The 16,487-nt window shown below is 33.9% G+C and overlaps 1 protein-coding gene across 1 annotated transcript; it reads right to left on the reverse strand.

Moving 5' to 3' along the window:
• Positions 1–620: 620 nt before the first annotated feature.
• Positions 621–11,085, reverse strand: LOC129226903 (MATH and LRR domain-containing protein PFE0570w-like). Its single transcript, XM_054861533.1, has 3 exons — positions 8,448–11,085; positions 4,941–5,093; positions 621–768 (listed from the first exon to the last, which is right to left on the reverse strand). The coding sequence occupies exons 1-3, from the start codon at positions 10,658–10,660 to the stop codon at positions 621–623; spliced, it is 2,514 nt and encodes an 837-aa protein (XP_054717508.1). The 5' UTR covers positions 10,661–11,085.
• Positions 11,086–16,487: the final 5,402 nt, after the last annotated feature.

Consider the following 16,487-nt stretch of genomic DNA (forward strand, 5'->3'; position numbering starts at 1 on the left):
TCACTCAAAATATTTTTTTTACCAAATAAAATTTTACCAGTTGTAAAATTTTGTATTCATAATGTAGTTTCTAACTGCACTACTCTAAAATAAAATTTTCACATTCATTCGAACATTTATTTTTAAGGTATAGCCATTTATTTGAATTATGACCACTTTACCCCATTGACCACTTTCCCCCACCAGACCCTATTCTCCACAAGGACCGAAAATACCGGCATTTTATCTCAACAAATACCGGTGTTATGAAACTGCAAAATAGCTCGAAAAACCGGTTTTCGGTAAACCGGTATCGCAATCACTATTCTGAAGCAAATGCCGCGAAGAGGTTTCTTCATCTAAGGAATAATTTATTCGACAAAAAAAAAACATGTACTCTTTTGAGAACTTCTAAAATTGTTTTTTTTTTTTTTCATTATTATTATTACTCTATCGTATGGCTTCCTGGCAGCTTCCTTACTCATTTTCAATATCCGAAAGCAGGCCGATTTGAGCAAGGCTACATAAATGGTAACATGATAACTAATGTAAATTGCGCAAAAAAACTTACTTTATACTAAAGAAACCCTATTAGCTGCGCTTTAACGGGTTTTGGAAATAGTTTGTCTTAGGAGAGTATATTATCGATGATAAAACTTCCGTCTTACCTTTTCGAAAATGTTATCCTTCCGGTTAATGTCTGCAAATGGCTTCTTATATTGCTTATGCATTTCCACAATTGCGTAAATTTCTTCCAAATCTGAGTTCATGACTGCAATGTGAAGATTTCTGAAATGAAAATGGGGTTGTTTCCATCAGTTAAAGTGCAACTTTTAGTCATTAAAATTGATAGAATAAGCAAAAAAAAAAATAATAATAATAATGACATGGACCCAGAAAATACTTTCATTTTCCCAACATTTATTTTTTTTATATGTCCGATTCTTCAAACAAGGCGTGGTCTTTATGACGTCATAAGTGATGTACTTGGCGCGTAATCCACTGGCCCCTGAATGCTTTCGCTTGCTGTCTCACCGAGTTTCCACGTTATGGTAATTTAGAAGGGCATTAAATATTGTGCTCTACGCTTGCTATCAACCGTATCGCTGCCAGTACATGTGAGTAAAGATGCGAATTAAATATTGCGCTCTGCGCTAATGGCATCAGTGAATGATTTTTCATCACTTGTGATGTCATGCGCAGAAACGTAAGAATTAAAATTAAATCTGCGCAACGAAAAAAAAAAATATTTTTTAAAACATTAAATTTCGTCAAATTATTTAAAAAATGGTCAGATCCTATGTTTTAAGCATGCTCTTTCAGAAAAAAATACTTTTAAAACTTCGGAAAAGACCCCATTGTGAAAATCAAAATGAAATTCGCAACTCCAACGAACTATAGGGGGCACTGCAGTCACTGTCTAATGGCGGACGAAAAAACTAAAACAAACGCTCGTGGTAACGAAGAAAATGCTAATAAGCCTAGTAAATTTTGTTCGTATGCATGATTTTTTCGCTTTATTCTTTTCAAATTATTTTTCAAAGTCTTGTTGATATTCTGGCCCACGTAGAAAAAAATGAGAATTCAAGAAGCATTACTAAACGTCAAACATTAATGCAAACTACGTAGTTCGTAGTTCTAAGCAGCCATTTTCACGATGTTGAATTCGATATTTATCAATTCTTGATAAAACTAAATAATAATTGTGGCTTGACAAGAATAACAATTAAAACTAGAAAATTTAATATGACATTATAAATTATTACCAAAAGAAGATGATACTTCTTTGCTTTGCTTTGGCTAAGGCTTATTGTTTTGCATTTGTAGCTGAGTTATTTCTCTCGAATTCCCGAATCAGTTAATTTAAAATTTTTCTGTTTCGATGTTTCTAATTTCTGAGTTACGATTTAATTATGTCATGTTATGCAAATCATCTACAAAATTCTTACGGATATATGGTGGTAGTTTTCTTTTCAGTTGATTGAGCATTATTTCTTTTTACTTATCGAATTCTGTAATCTTACTACCATTTTATTCCACTCATGATAAAAATTAAAAATGGTTTAACTAAAAATGCGAAATCTCGCCAAGGCTACTTTGCTCGCACAATACTAAAACTATAACCATAAACAAATTTGGCGAAACCTTTCAGCTGAGAATAAAAGGAATAAAGTAAATTCTTTCTCGGTTAAACATTTTTCATTTTGTTCTACGATAATATATTCAAGAAAATATTTTGCATACTGTCCATTCCAACTAAATACTGCTGTAAAATATGGTTAGTTAAATTAATTTAAGACTAAAAAAAACTCATATTCTTACAAATTCATACAAAACGATAAAATTTTTCACCTTGTATACGTTATCCAAGTTTGTTAATCCAGAGTTTTCGCTTTCACCATTTCTCAACATATTTTAGAAGGAAATAAGGAAAACTAACATTATTTTGAGAAGCTCGAGAATACTACTAAGGGACGAATTAATTTCTGTAGCTGAAAGCAAACTAAGACACATCTATTGCGTTAGTAAATACTCAGAACAAACTGCCTCTGTTTACGTCAACAGACACACGTGGAACGCAACGTGGCAATGTTTTAGTTTCATCCGCAGTTTTGTAAATCACCGCAAGGTAGCGTATTCGAGCGCTGGAGTTGCGAATATATGTTGATTCAGAATACCTTTTTATAGGTAAATTGATTACTCAAAAACTTAAATCTTTTCCTTGAATTTCATTTTTCTACGCTAAAGATCTCAGCTCGTCTTTTTGCTAGCTGGCCACTTTGAATATTGTTGCGTGTTGTTTTTCATTTTAGACTTTTTAATTTTTTCGGTAACTTCCATAAATTGATATGAGCATTAAATTAATTGTTTGCTTAATAAGTCAAAACAATTTAGAAATAATGAGAAATTCGTTTTTTTTTTTTTTTTTTTTTTTTTGAGCAATCACGATTGCTTATTGCTTTTATTTGACTGTTTTTGATGTCCTATCATTTTATTTTCCCACCGCCACCCTCCGCCCCATCACCGTGGACCGGCTGGCTCCACACGATGTTGCTCCTATAGCGAAAGCCGTCTCCAGGTTGCATCCATGTCCTACACACACGCGCATACATACACAACTACCCACACACACGCACATACACACACACAAACACATACACACACGCATACATACACACACATACACACAATTACCCACACATTCATGCCTGCACACAGACACAAACACATATGCCTACATACACATACGCATACCCCCCCCCCCCCACACACATTCATACATACAACTACCCACACACTTATGCCAGCACACAGACACAAACACACATACACATAACCCGTACACATAAACACCCCCCCCCCCCACACACACACAAACACACATGCCTACATACACACACTCGTGATTGCGAAAAACATAATTTGAATCCAAGATGTCAAAATTCAAATTAATTAATTATTATTTTTTTTTTTATTATTATTTTTTTTTAAATAAAAATTTCCATCTGATCCTAAGAGTTTGAAGTAACGTAAACGGAAGAACAGGTTATTTTCCTCAAAGAGTTGTATCAAAAGTTTTGAAAAATATTTATAGATTAAAAGTTACAATTTTTTTTACCGGTGTTTTTAAACGAAGTATAAACATTTAAATTTTCGAAAAAAAGGGGGGGGAATCATAAATTTTACGTTTTTAAGATGTTCTAGTATTACTTTGCGTGTATTTATTACTAGCCGCCGTGATAGCTAGTAATAATTAATTGAATGATTCATATTCTTAACTGGTGAGAATATCTAGATGATTAAATTTAGCGCCATATAGGAAATATTTCAAAGCATATGAAATCTAAATTCCAAGAAAATGAAGATTGTTGTGCCCATTACATTTACACAGAATATTATACACAGAACTTTTATCAATTTGTCAAGTTCTCTACCATTTGAAATAAACAAATCATTGTCAATTACACATTTGAGGCAATGAGAAGCAAAGGGATGCCACAAATGTGTAATAGACATTAATTAAGGTAAGTGGACATTTTCAAGTTTCGAGCAAAACGCGTTTAAAGATAAGGTCCAGGGTAGACTTTCATTGACTTTTTTTCTAAATCATATTAAAAAGCAGCACCTACCAGGGCTACTAGTTACTAGTACTATCTCTTAACCCAAAACAGAGGAGAGGTTGACCTACCATTTGTACTGGTTAGCTCCAAATTTTTAATTTTGCCTCTTACATCCCTTTGCTTCTCACTTCCTCATTTGTGAAAAGAACCTTTTCACAAGATCAAGAGCAAGGAGAATTTCTTCAAGGAGGGGGCGGTTCATTTTAACCTACTACATTGTATTTTTTTTTTTTTTCTGTTTTGGGGGGGAGGCTACATCGCACCGTTTTTATCAGTTTTTATCAAATACAACTCAAATTTTTGACATTTATCCAAGGAGGTCCTGGAACTTATTGCTTTCTTTTTCCGGTGAAAGAGGTCTTGTAAAATTGCGTTTTAGAACTTCAATTTCGTAATATTTTCGGAGGAATGTTTTAAAAACCCCTCCTCCTAACAGCATAGAGCGTCGTGTAAAATTTCACTTTTTGGAACCTCAGTTTCGACAAATTACTGGAGAAAAGCCACTGATTTCATTCCTTCCCCTGACATTACCTGAAGTGTCTATACAATCGTGTCTTTATACTTCAAAGTTTCAAAACGTCTTGGGGGAAGGCCTCCAAATTCCCCCTCCTAACATCACCAAAGATAGACTGAAAATGCTTTTTTGGAAATTTAATTTCGAAAAGTTTCCGGGAGGGATAGTCGAGACCCATTCTTTTCCTTAACGTCATCAAAGATGGACTATATACTTGGCTTTAATTCGGAAAAATTGCCTGTGCAGGGTCCCTCAAGGGACCCTGCACAGGCAATGCCCCCTTGTATCCGTTCTTGATCAGGAGATAGAAAAAGTGATCTACTTACGTTAGATTTAAAGGCTGTCCTTCTGAATCTCGATGTTTCGTTACGTAAATAATATCATCTTTTGTTTCTTGTATTCTTTTATAATTTTTCCGTAGCGACAAAAGAAGTCTCTCATTGTGTAGAATGCTGCGAAGTATTTGTTTTGAGAATCCACTAAAATGAGAAGAAAAAAAAAAGAAAGTGTCAAATAAAAAAAAAACTGCACTTCACTTCACTTTCACACATTCAAATGAATGAAATTGTACATCGCCGTCTCTCAGAGTCAGGGCCGACGTCAGGCCTAGTCGGAAGAAACTAAAGGTGCGACTTGGGCCGCTTGAGGGGCGCGACTTGGAGTCTAAGCAGTGTACATTTTACAAGTTTCATAGGAAAATGGAGGTCCGGCAACCACAGGTACAAGTGACTCGTCTTGGCTCTCGGCGGCCCTGCTCAGAGTTTCTCTAAATCCGAAAGAACCTCGAAGTGAATGACATCCTGAGACTGCAGTTTCATCCTTGTAATGGCCATGGACTCATGTCTGCAGAAACTTTACTAATAATAAAGCTGAAAGTTTGAATGTCTGGATGTCTGTCACACGCATAGCGCCAAATACCATTCGGCCGATTTTCATGAAATTTGGCACAAGATTAGTTCGAAGCATAGGGAGGAGCACCTCAAAGCGATTTTTCAAAAATTCGATTTTGTTCCTTTTCTATTCTAATTTTAAGCCACCATTGGTGGATTTAATTCCTCTGCAGCAATACCGAACGAATTACCATAACATGGACGAGTAAATTACCATAACATGGACGAGCAAATTGCCATAACATGGGCGAGCAAATTGACAAAGCATATGGGTAACAAATTCATCATCCATTATTTGTACATATACAGGCGAACCAAATGGCCTTTTAAATTTCTATTACGGGCAGAAGTCGTTCTGGTACCGCTAGCATTTAATAACCGAGTTGGAGGTAGATGTCATCTCATTGAAGCGGAGGGTGCCACGAAACGGGTAGCTGAAATAAATTTAGCACATCTACGAGAGTCTGCAGCGAAGGTGCGGTTCAGCTCAATGGAAGGCAAAGCTTGAGTACTAAGCAGTAACTTACTGCTTATTATACCCAAGCTTTGCCTTTAATTGACACCAGTCTCTTGCTCTCTTGGCATTCTCAGCTTTAATGAGATGACTTCTGTCTCCATCTCGACTGTTGACTAGTCCAGATTGATGAGTCCATAACAAGGACGAAACTGCAGTCTTGGGATGTCATAACCGGGCTGTCGGTATATTGCATGTAGCACTGACTTCAATGCAGGAACTTACTGCTTTAAATCTCGAAGAGTTAGTAAAAGGTTTTGCACATAAAGACGCAACAATGTAAGAGGTTTGGAGTCGAACCTCCTAGAACTCACGGGCTTAATAATATATTTATATTAACATTTATTGTGGCCCCCTACCCCAGCCTCCAGGTAAAAATTATTTTGGTTGATTTCTGCAGAAACATTAAATGCTTGAGAAATAAATTTCCTCTGAGATATATTTCTGTACCTCTCAGAGTCAGAAGGACGAAAGTCCAAAAATTGCGATTTTCTGTTTATTAGTTCAGTGTATGTAGAAGCCTGTTTTGCCGAATAGAACTCCAAATTTTGCCGAATCGTCAGTCAAAGTTTGCCGAATAAGAACAATTCAGTACCTCAGAGCCAGACTGACATAAGTCCGAAAATAGCGATTTTCTGTCTGTTAGTACTTTGTGTGCAGAAGCCACATCGAGCCATGTGAACGTAATTCTTAAATAAAAAATTATTAAATAAAAACGAAAACCCGACTGCGTAAAAACCAAAAAAAAAAAAAAAAACTATAAAGAAAAATGTATAAGCCAGTACTTTAAAATGTATAAAGTACTACTGAATAACTACACCGTTGAAATAGTTTTATAACTTTACACAAATAAGACAAATCATAAATTCAAAGGCAGAATAGAAGGATCAACAGTCGTGGCCCATTCCTTTCTGATTCAAGGAACCATGTAAAATTTGAATGGGCCTCGACTGTTGATCCTTCTTTTCTGCATTGAATTTATGATTTGTTTTATCTGTGTACGGTTATAAAACTATTTCAACGGTGTAGTTATTCAGTAGTACTCAATACGTTCTAAACTACTGGCTTACCATTTTTCTTTATAGTTTTTTTTTTTTTTTTTTTTTTTTGATTTTTTGATTTTTACTCAGTTGGGTTTTTTGTTTTTATTTTATAATTTTTTTTTACACTTTTTAGTTAATTTTCATTGACACTTAGTTATTATGATTATAAGACGGTACATTTCGCAACCTTGTCATTTCATGGAGAGAGTTTGTATCGTGAGGTTTATTAAGTAACTTGCGATGGTCTAAACTACTGATAATTAGTCCCTCTAGGGACCTAACTCGGCTTAAAGCTACATGTGCTTGACCTTCGACAAAATTGCGCGAACTTAATTCAACCACAGCACAGCTATATAAACAGCCTGTATAACTTATGATAACGCGAAATCGGAAACGTCATCAGTCAAATCTTTCTTGCAAAACTAAAAAAGCCTTTCAAGAAAGAACACGTCGCGAAACTCAGTCCCTTGAATCAAGGCAAAAACAAATGCAACATGTTAGAGATGAAAATCGAATTAGTAGATTTCCTTTCTTTTGGTGCCTTTTGCACAGGTTTACTTTGATGATTACTACAATCTGAGTGTCTTGCCTTCGTTACGCATGGTATATTTTTTATTACAGTACAGAATACATATAAAGAACACATGAAAGAATTTACATCAGAAAGAGGGGAAAGTACATCCGGAGTGAGGGTGTCTTGACCCACCGCTTCAAGTGGGAGAAGCAATCACTTAGACCACTCGGCCACTGAGATCCCAATTTTAGTAAACAAAAAATTCAGGTAGTGAAAACTTCCTGCATTTGTCGCATGCAGGTAGCGTGCATCACAGTGTGCGACACCCAGCGAGCGCCGATCCAAAACTGACAAAATGGCAACTGGTTTTTGAAATGGTACTTTTGATTACTGTCATGTGTTTAATGACATTTCCAAGGTTAAGACAAATCGATTGACGTAAGAATTACCAAAATTGGCCAAGGCGTTTTGCCTGCAGAACGCCACATAGGAACAGACGTACATACATAGACTGATATACGCATTACCCTCCTTTGCGTCGCGCACGCGCAGTTGGGTAAAAAATATCCTTTTCAATTTTTTACCAGATTTAAAAGCGCGCGTCCCATCCTTTGCATGAGCCAGAGAAAATGTTTTTCCTCTCTACTGTAAAGTTATCATAATGTGACTTACGCTCCTCTGGCTCTGCGGTATAGATTTTAGAATCCCAATTTGTGAAAGTGACTAATTACTTTTTTTAAAGATCTTAGCAATGAAATATATCATCAAACCGCTAGAAATATGTTCTGCTAGTTTTAAGCTTAGAGCAGGGGTTTATGGCTTGTGCTTAAAATAATATAAAGCTTTTCTTTTTTTCTAATTGATGCACTTACTTCGTGTCTTTGCATTTTAATGGCACCCGTGAGCTTTCTTGCTTAGAAGACGTATTTGTTGACGGATTTTTCTTCTTTTTAATTTTCTTTGACTTTTTTGATGTGCAGTTTGAATTTGCAGAGTCACAAAAATTTTCATTTTGTGCGTTTTGTACAGTTGTTTCCAAATTATTTGATAAACTTCTTGAAGAAGATTCATTGTTATTTGGAAGACACCTCGGGTTCGTGGTATCTATGTTGTTAACGCTTAGATTTTCATTGCCCAAAGTAATTGGTCCAACGGGTAATTCTTGGAAATTGCAATTTTGAATCTGAATTATAGGTATAGTAGTTGTAGGTGAAATAGTTGTAAATGAGTGGGCTTCAGGAAGGTTAAAATTACTTTGTTTCGGGAGTAAATTTGCGCGGGAATTAACTTTGGCTTCTACTGTTTGTAATATAGAATGTGGTAAACTTCTTGAAGAACATTCATTGATATTTGGAGGACACCTCGAGTTCGTGGTAGCTATGTTGTTAATGCTTAGACTTTCAATGCCCGAAGTAACTGATCCTACGGGTAATTCTTGAGAACTGTAATTTTCAGTCTGAGTTATAGGTAAGGTAGTTGTAGGTGAAATAGTTGTAAATGAGTGGTTTTCAGGAAGGTTAAAATTAATTTCATTGGGAAGTAAACTTGCGCGGGAATTAACATTGGCTTCTACTGTTTGTAGTATAGCTTCATTGCCAAACATTTCCAGCAAACTTTCATTATATGAATCATTGTTGAAAGATAAATGGCCATTTTCACGAATCCGACACTCTAGTGTGCTTTGTTTAGGAAAATATTTCATCGAAGTTTCATCGTCAAATATATTTTCTAATATTTCGTTCACAACTATGTTTCGCTCTCTTAAATTATCTTCGTAAGAGGCATATTTTGTTGAATAATTCTGAAGAAAACGTTCTTCAAATGTATTTTCAACTAAATTTAATAACTCCGATGTTTCAATGGATTGTAAAAAGTTAGCAATTTCATCGTGCGCTTCCGACAGTTCGTCATTCACAATTTTTTCATCTGCGTTTTCTTCTAAATCATCAAAACTGTGACTTGTTGATGGAGAAGACGTGTAACCACTGTCGCTGTAAGAAGCATTTGAGTAATCATCTAGCAGATTCTCACTAGACGAAGAATAACGTTCAATGCTTTGTGATGTGATACTGGGGGGGAATGTATGCGAATTATGTGATTCACATTTCATGGGATAAGGTTTCTTAGCATGTGTTTTAAATAATGTTTTCATTGGTCCATGAGCTCGAATTTGATCTCCAAATTTTTCGAGATAATTTTCTTGATCTTCGTCAGATTCTTCATTAACATTTTCTTCTTCTTCAACAGAGTATTCATTATCGTTATTTTTATTTTTGTTACAGTCTTCAATAATACTTTCATTATTTTTATCAGATTCTTCAATTTCTTTTCCTTGATTTTCATTTGATTTTTTTACTTTATTTTCTTGTTCTTCAAGAGAATATTCATTTACCTTGTTTCTATAATCATAAGAGTCTTCAACAACGTTTTCTTTATTTGTGTCAGATTCTTCAATTTCTTTCCCTTGATATTCATCTGATTTTTCTATTTCGTTTTCTTGTTCTTCAAGAGAATCTTCATTTACCCTGTTTCTATAATCATTAGAAGCTTCAATGACGTTTTCTTTTTTTGTGTCAGATTCTTCATTTACTTCCTCTTGATTTTCATCAGATACCTCAATTCTATTTTGCTGTTCTTCAGCACAGTACTCATTAACATTATTTTTAAATTCGTTGGAATCTTCGATGACGTTTTCTTTATCTTTATCAGATTTTTCATCTACTTTTCCTTGATTTTCATCTGATTCTTCATTTACATTTTCTTTATTTTCGTCACACTTGGCACTGATATTTTCCTTTGAGTTATCAAAATCTTTCTCATCATATTTTTCGACTGAAACAGAAACTTCATCACAATTTCCTATGCCTTTACATGATTCTTTAAGCTTTATTTTTTCATCTAAATTACAACTGCTAATAAAAGTTCTGGTTTGATCGTCTTCGAAAGTAGCTACCTCACTGCTTTCTCTTCCTTTGTTTCCAATAACATAGCAGTAATCAGTCCATTTTTCATTGTCTTTTTTTATGGAATGAAAACTTTTTAATTCTGTATGACCGTCTTTCACATGCATTTTAATTCCACACATTTCTTTTTTGATACATAGTGAGTCACCATGTTTTCTACTTGTTTCATGACCATTTACTTTCTGGTCAAACTCTCCAAGTTTACTTCTTTCTACAATACCTACATTTTTCTTAATTTCACATTTTTCAATTTCATTGTTAACCGTTTCACTGCAATCCTCATTTTCATAAGAAGAAATATTGTTTTTATTTGTTTCGGTAAGAACTTTGCTTTTATTTGAGTGTTGATTTCTAAACAGTGTACTGTTTTCTTTTCCACTTATTAGTTGTGTACAGATGAGATCATTCGAAAAACATTCTCCATCTGACAAATGTGTCTTCTCTACATTGGATTCAAGCTTCAACAAAGCAACAGTTCCGTAATATGTTTCAGTAGGTATATTAGAATCATGTTCTTCTAAAACGCTTCCTTTCCCTTCAACAGACAATAAACTATATAGCAGCTTATCCGAACAACTTGTATTTGAATTTATTTCATTCTTGCAGACAACTTTTTCCACTTTTGATGAAAATATATTGTCAGATGCAATGGTCAGTTTTTTAATTTTATCTGACAAAGAAAAATTTATTTCATTTTCCTCGGCTTTAATAGGGCTGCTTGTACTTTCTGATTTTTCATCGCTTTTGAATAACGATGAATTCTTTGCTGCATCAATAACTTTAGGAGAAGATTGTTTGTCAAATCGAGTTCCGTTTTCCACTTTTAATGAAGGTACTTTGTCTGATTCCAGTCTTAAATTTTTAATTAGCTTTGATAAGGAAAACTTTATTTCTTGCTCTCTAATAGTAACTAGGTCTCCTTCGTTTCGAATAATTTCAGGCGTCTTTGAAAAATCTAGCATTTTCCCAGCATTTTCCTCTGTTTCTAAGTATAAATCCTTGTATGAATTTCCTATTGAATCTTGAGCCATCTTTGTTTAGTAATTCAAGATAGTTTGAAAAATTTAATGTATCTGAAATGAAAATTAAATTGTTAAATATGATGAATCAAATAAACGTTAAAAATATAGTACATTCAATTTTTTCTACGCACACATATAGTTTACGGTTGTTGTTAACCAAATGAACCAAGTAAAGGAACTAATAGGTGATAATTTATTCTCTAAACCAGCAGTTATTAATAATTACCTATAAAGTTCTGTCAATATATATTTGAATAAGCTGAAATCGCTTATAGGAAAAATCGTGGGATATTTGCAGAGTTCGTTTCTTGCAAACGTTAAGGAAGGCAAACAAGAGATTTCAGTCAAAAATAAAAATAAAGGAACGAAAGAAACAGATAATAATGAGCGGCGAAAAAAAAAAACCCTTCAAAATGCTTCTGACTCCATGCTTTCTAATTATTAAGCAAAATGACCATCTGAATCTAAATGTAATCACCGTTTGCCCCCCATCACTACCCACTTTTTGCATTTGGTTCCCCCCCCACCCGTTTTTGACAGTTTCATACAACCATTATTTTTAGTTGGGAGGGAAGAGAGCTTTTTCTTTGAACCATTAGCATTCTTCTGAGGGACTAGATCGAGAGGAAAAAAATTTAAAAGCATGAGCGTTTGTAGCTAGTTAGGAGACTCATAGGAGTATTTACCTCTGAAATATTTTTTAAAAAAATGAGCTGATGTGTGCATCACATGACTTCCTTTTACTTCAATTTAATGTCATTTTCTCATTATTGGCAGTTTTAATGTGATTCAATAGTTTACGCTCTAAATATCAACAACAGTGGCCAAATTGAAACCAGATTTTTAAAAAAAATTAAAAAATCGCCAAATTTGTCGCCAAGTTGGTGACAAATCTTGGGGACGAAAAGATTGGCGATGTATCGCCAAGTGTCCGCCAAATTATAATACCACTTGAGTTTACATCGAAATTAACAATGATTTCCCCCCAAAAAGGGGCAAAAGACCCCCTTTGGAGCATACGAATGCAACCAAAAAATTAGATGCACAACTAGACTCCACTATTAAGAGTGTACGTACCAAATTTCAACTTTTTAGGACATTCCGTTCTTGAGTTATGCGACATACATACACACATACGCACATACATACGTACATACAGACGTCACGATAAAACTCGTTGTAATTAACTCGGATATCGTCAAAATGGATATTTAGGGTAACTGTACGTTCCTAGGCACATATCCACGTGTTGTCGTGTTGAAAAATAAACTCAACATTCATTCGGGAGTGAGCAAAATGGAAATTAAGGCCGATTTTTGGGTGAAAAATTTTTCGCGAATACAATACTTCCTTTTTTGTAAAAGGAAGCAAAAAGGAAGTATTGTATTCGCGCGAAAAAATTTTCACCCAAAAATCGGCCTTAATTTCCATTTTACTCACCCCCGAATGAATGTTGAGTTTTTTTTTTTTTTTTTTCAACCCGACAACACGTGGATATGTGCCTACGAACGTACAGTCACCCTAAATATCCATTTTGACCAGGGTTGGCTGGATTGGACCCAATGGGTTTTTTCGAAAAAACCCATTTAAAAAAACCCATTATTTAGCCCACTTTTGGGTTTTTTAAAATTTTCTGAGAAGTTTTTAAAAAAGTTTACTAATTTAAATACTTTCACAATTTAAACTTCTTTTGTATTTGTTCTTCACCACAGACAATGGTCGTAAAAAATGAATTTTGAACTTTAATAGTATTTATTAACTCTTAACGGCATTAAAAAAATACTCCAAAGATTTTAAATAAATATATTTTAACTTTTTTCTTTAACTGGTCAATAAGTAACTCAAATTATTTTGACTAAGTCCTGTCACGTCTGATTTTCTCAATATTTGTAGAACAGAGGAAACTACTCTAGCTAAAAGGCTTTCATGTGAATTATTTTCTGCAAACCAATTTTCACAAATCTCGAATAAACAAGGTATATTTCTTAGAAATCAACAGGTTCTCAAACGGTCAGACAGAAAACAGAATAGGATGTACAGTATTTTCATTATCTTACGAAAAAGTTTAACATTTCTTACTCTGTGCACAGAAATAAAAAACAGGCAACATAAAATTCAAAGAAATGTCGTGATTAGGCTGGAATTCAGTAAAAAGGGATTTAAACTACTTGATGTTCTACAGTAGTTTTGCATAACAAAATGAAATACAATAAACTAAAATTCAAAAAATAAAAATAAAAATTGGGTAATTAAAAACGAACAAATACACAATAGATTTTATCACTCGAGAAATAACTTTGCCTTAACTGTTGATGATCATGGAAACTAAAAAATCTGAATTGACCATTCTAGTTTTGTCGTCTTTTATACTTTTCTTCAGAAAACTCTGAATTTTCCAGTTTTTTTTACCCCATGACAATTTTTGTGCTTTGTCCTTATACTTACGCTACAATATGCTAAAAGTACCTACATTTTCCCTAAAAAAAAAGACAAAAAAAAAAACACATTTCTTTTTTAAAACCCAGCTTTGGTTGGGTTTTTTTGGGTTTTATTTAAAAAAAACCCAAAAAACCCTGGGTCCATGGGCTTTTTTAAAAAAACCCGGGTTTTTGCCAACCCTGATTTTGACGATCTCCGAGTTAATTACAACGAGTTTTCTCGTGACGTGCGTATGTGTGTATGAATGTCGTATAACTTAAGAACGGAATGTCCTAGAAAGTTGAAATTTGGTACGTAGATTTCTAGTGGAGTCTAGTTGTTCACCTTCCTTTTTGGTTGCATTCGGATGCTCCAAAAGGGGTCTTTTGCCTCTTTTTTGGGGAAAATCATTGCTAATTTCGATGTAAACTCAAGTTGTGTCATAATTTGTCGGACACTCGGCGATATATCGCCAGCCTTTTGGTCGCCAAGCTTTGTCACCAACTTGGCGACAAATTTGGCGGTTTTTTTATATTTATTTATTTATTTTATTTTTTTAAATATAGTTTTAATTTGGTCACAGTTGGTGATATTTAGAGAGTAAACTGTTGAATTATATTAAATCTGTCAATAATGAGAAAATGACATTAAACTGGAGTAAAAGGAAGTCATGTGATGCACACATCAGCTCGGTTGTAAAAGGAAGTAAAAATATCAAAAAAAAATCCTTTTCCTTTCTAGGGCTTTGGTTTTCAGTTTTTTCACTTATTTTCCGGTGTAAAATCAGAGTCATTCCTATGAGCCTCAAATCCGAAAGAATTTTCGCTTTGTAAAAATTTAAAGAAAAAAATCTTTGAAACACCATATGTTGAATACGAGTCGCAACCGCACCGCAGATCTTCAGTAAAGAACATTCACGCATTACTTATATTTTTTCATGTCACATTCAAAGTTATAACTAAGAATAAAAATGGAATTACGTATGCTTTACAGCAGTATGCTTATAATATAGCATTCATAGCTGTATTTTTTAGGATACACTGAGCCCATCGTTTTTCACTTCTTGATATAAGACAGGGGTTCTCAAACTTTTAGACATTGCGAAAATCATATGTCACTTACAACTATGGGTAGTGAATCTTTGTTCCGACACCTTTTTTCAGTTAATATTTTTTGGAGACACTCCATAATAGTGAATTCCTTGCTCAAGGTATTTTGGGAGCACCTTTCAAACTTCAATTACCGTCTTTTACGCAATTAATATCTATCAATTTCTTATCTTCTGCAATGTTTATATTTCGTTGCGTTTTTTAATTTAATTATCAACTGTCAGTTGGTAATGGCAACGATAAAAGAAAATAAATAGAATAGTGGATATGCTTTGATGGATTATGAATGTTTTTTCCCCCGCCGGTTGTTTGCCGAAAAATACAATTTTTAATTTTTGCTTCAGTAATTGCTCTTAATTAATTTTTTATGTATTCAAAAATTTTCTCAGCTAAAACATATGCGAAAGCTGATCACTATTATTCGATTAACCGGGGAAATTGTTCGATTAAGCGGGATCCCTAACATTGCGAAATGTCTAACATTGGGAAATATTCGGTTCCTGGAGATTTTATTCGTATAAGCGGGGTTTTCGTTTATCCGTTACGAGATAAGGCGGGGCTGACAACATTGTGTTTCCATTACGATCCAAGTGCGCAGAACAAAAATTGACTTATTTTGTAAACAAACAAATAACAGAATTATTTAAAAAATACCAAGAACTTTTCATAATGAACTCAAAAAGTACAAAATAATTTTTCTGGGTCACAAAGGACAATTTAAGAATTCCTGTAGTTTTTGAAAATGACACCACAAACGAAGAAAAGTGCGGCTCATGTCATGAAGAGGATTTATTATTATCTAGCTTTCAATCATAACTTTGAGTGTTGAAACATGCATATTTTTGTTATTGGGAAAGTTTGGTTTGAAATGACTAGAACCGCACTTTTCTTCATTTGTGGTGTCATTTTCGTAGAATTTTCGAAAAATACAAGAATTCTGATCTAGAAAAGCTATTTTGTCCTTTTGAGTGCATTATGAAAAGTGCTTGGTATTTTTAAAAATATTCTGTTCTTTTATTCTTTTTAGTGTAAATGTATTTCAGCAATAGAATAATTTTACCCTCACGTTTTTCATATAAATGCTCCCCACTAAAAGGGAGAAAACCTATGTACGTGCCTAAAACTTTAAGCAGTAGGCACTAAAATTTAATCCTTGTTCCTCTGTAGGATTTATGTTTGCTAATTTCATGATTGCTTCAGAGGAGCCTTGATTCAAAATATTCATTATGATTGCTTTTAACATTAGTGTTGAAAGGCAACAAAAGTTGTAACAATGGGTTTTATATTTAAACATTTAATGAGGAAATTACATGAAACTTGCGGTTTTCCATCTTAACTTAAATAATTATTTTATTTTAGAATTTTATTTTTTCAGCGCTAAGTTGTACCTTAAGATTAAG

This window comes from Uloborus diversus, chromosome 7 (assembly GCF_026930045.1).
Source record: "Uloborus diversus isolate 005 chromosome 7, Udiv.v.3.1, whole genome shotgun sequence".
In the NCBI taxonomy this organism is placed as follows: domain Eukaryota; kingdom Metazoa; phylum Arthropoda; class Arachnida; order Araneae; family Uloboridae; genus Uloborus; species Uloborus diversus.

What these genes read in the sequence shown, in the direction of transcription:
- LOC129226903 (XM_054861533.1), bottom strand. Translation starts at nt 10,660, where the DNA reads ATGTGTGGAATTAAAATGCATGTGAAAGACGGTCATACAGAATTAAAA. An exon ending in TTAAAATGCAAAGACACGAA is followed by an intron (nt 5,094 to 8,447) that starts GTAAGTGCATCA and finishes TTCTCATTTTAG; the next exon opens with TGGATTCTCAAAACAAATAC. An exon ending in GGACAGCCTTTAAATCTAAC is followed by an intron (nt 769 to 4,940) that starts GTAAGTAGATCA and finishes TTTTCATTTCAG; the next exon opens with AAATCTTCACATTGCAGTCA.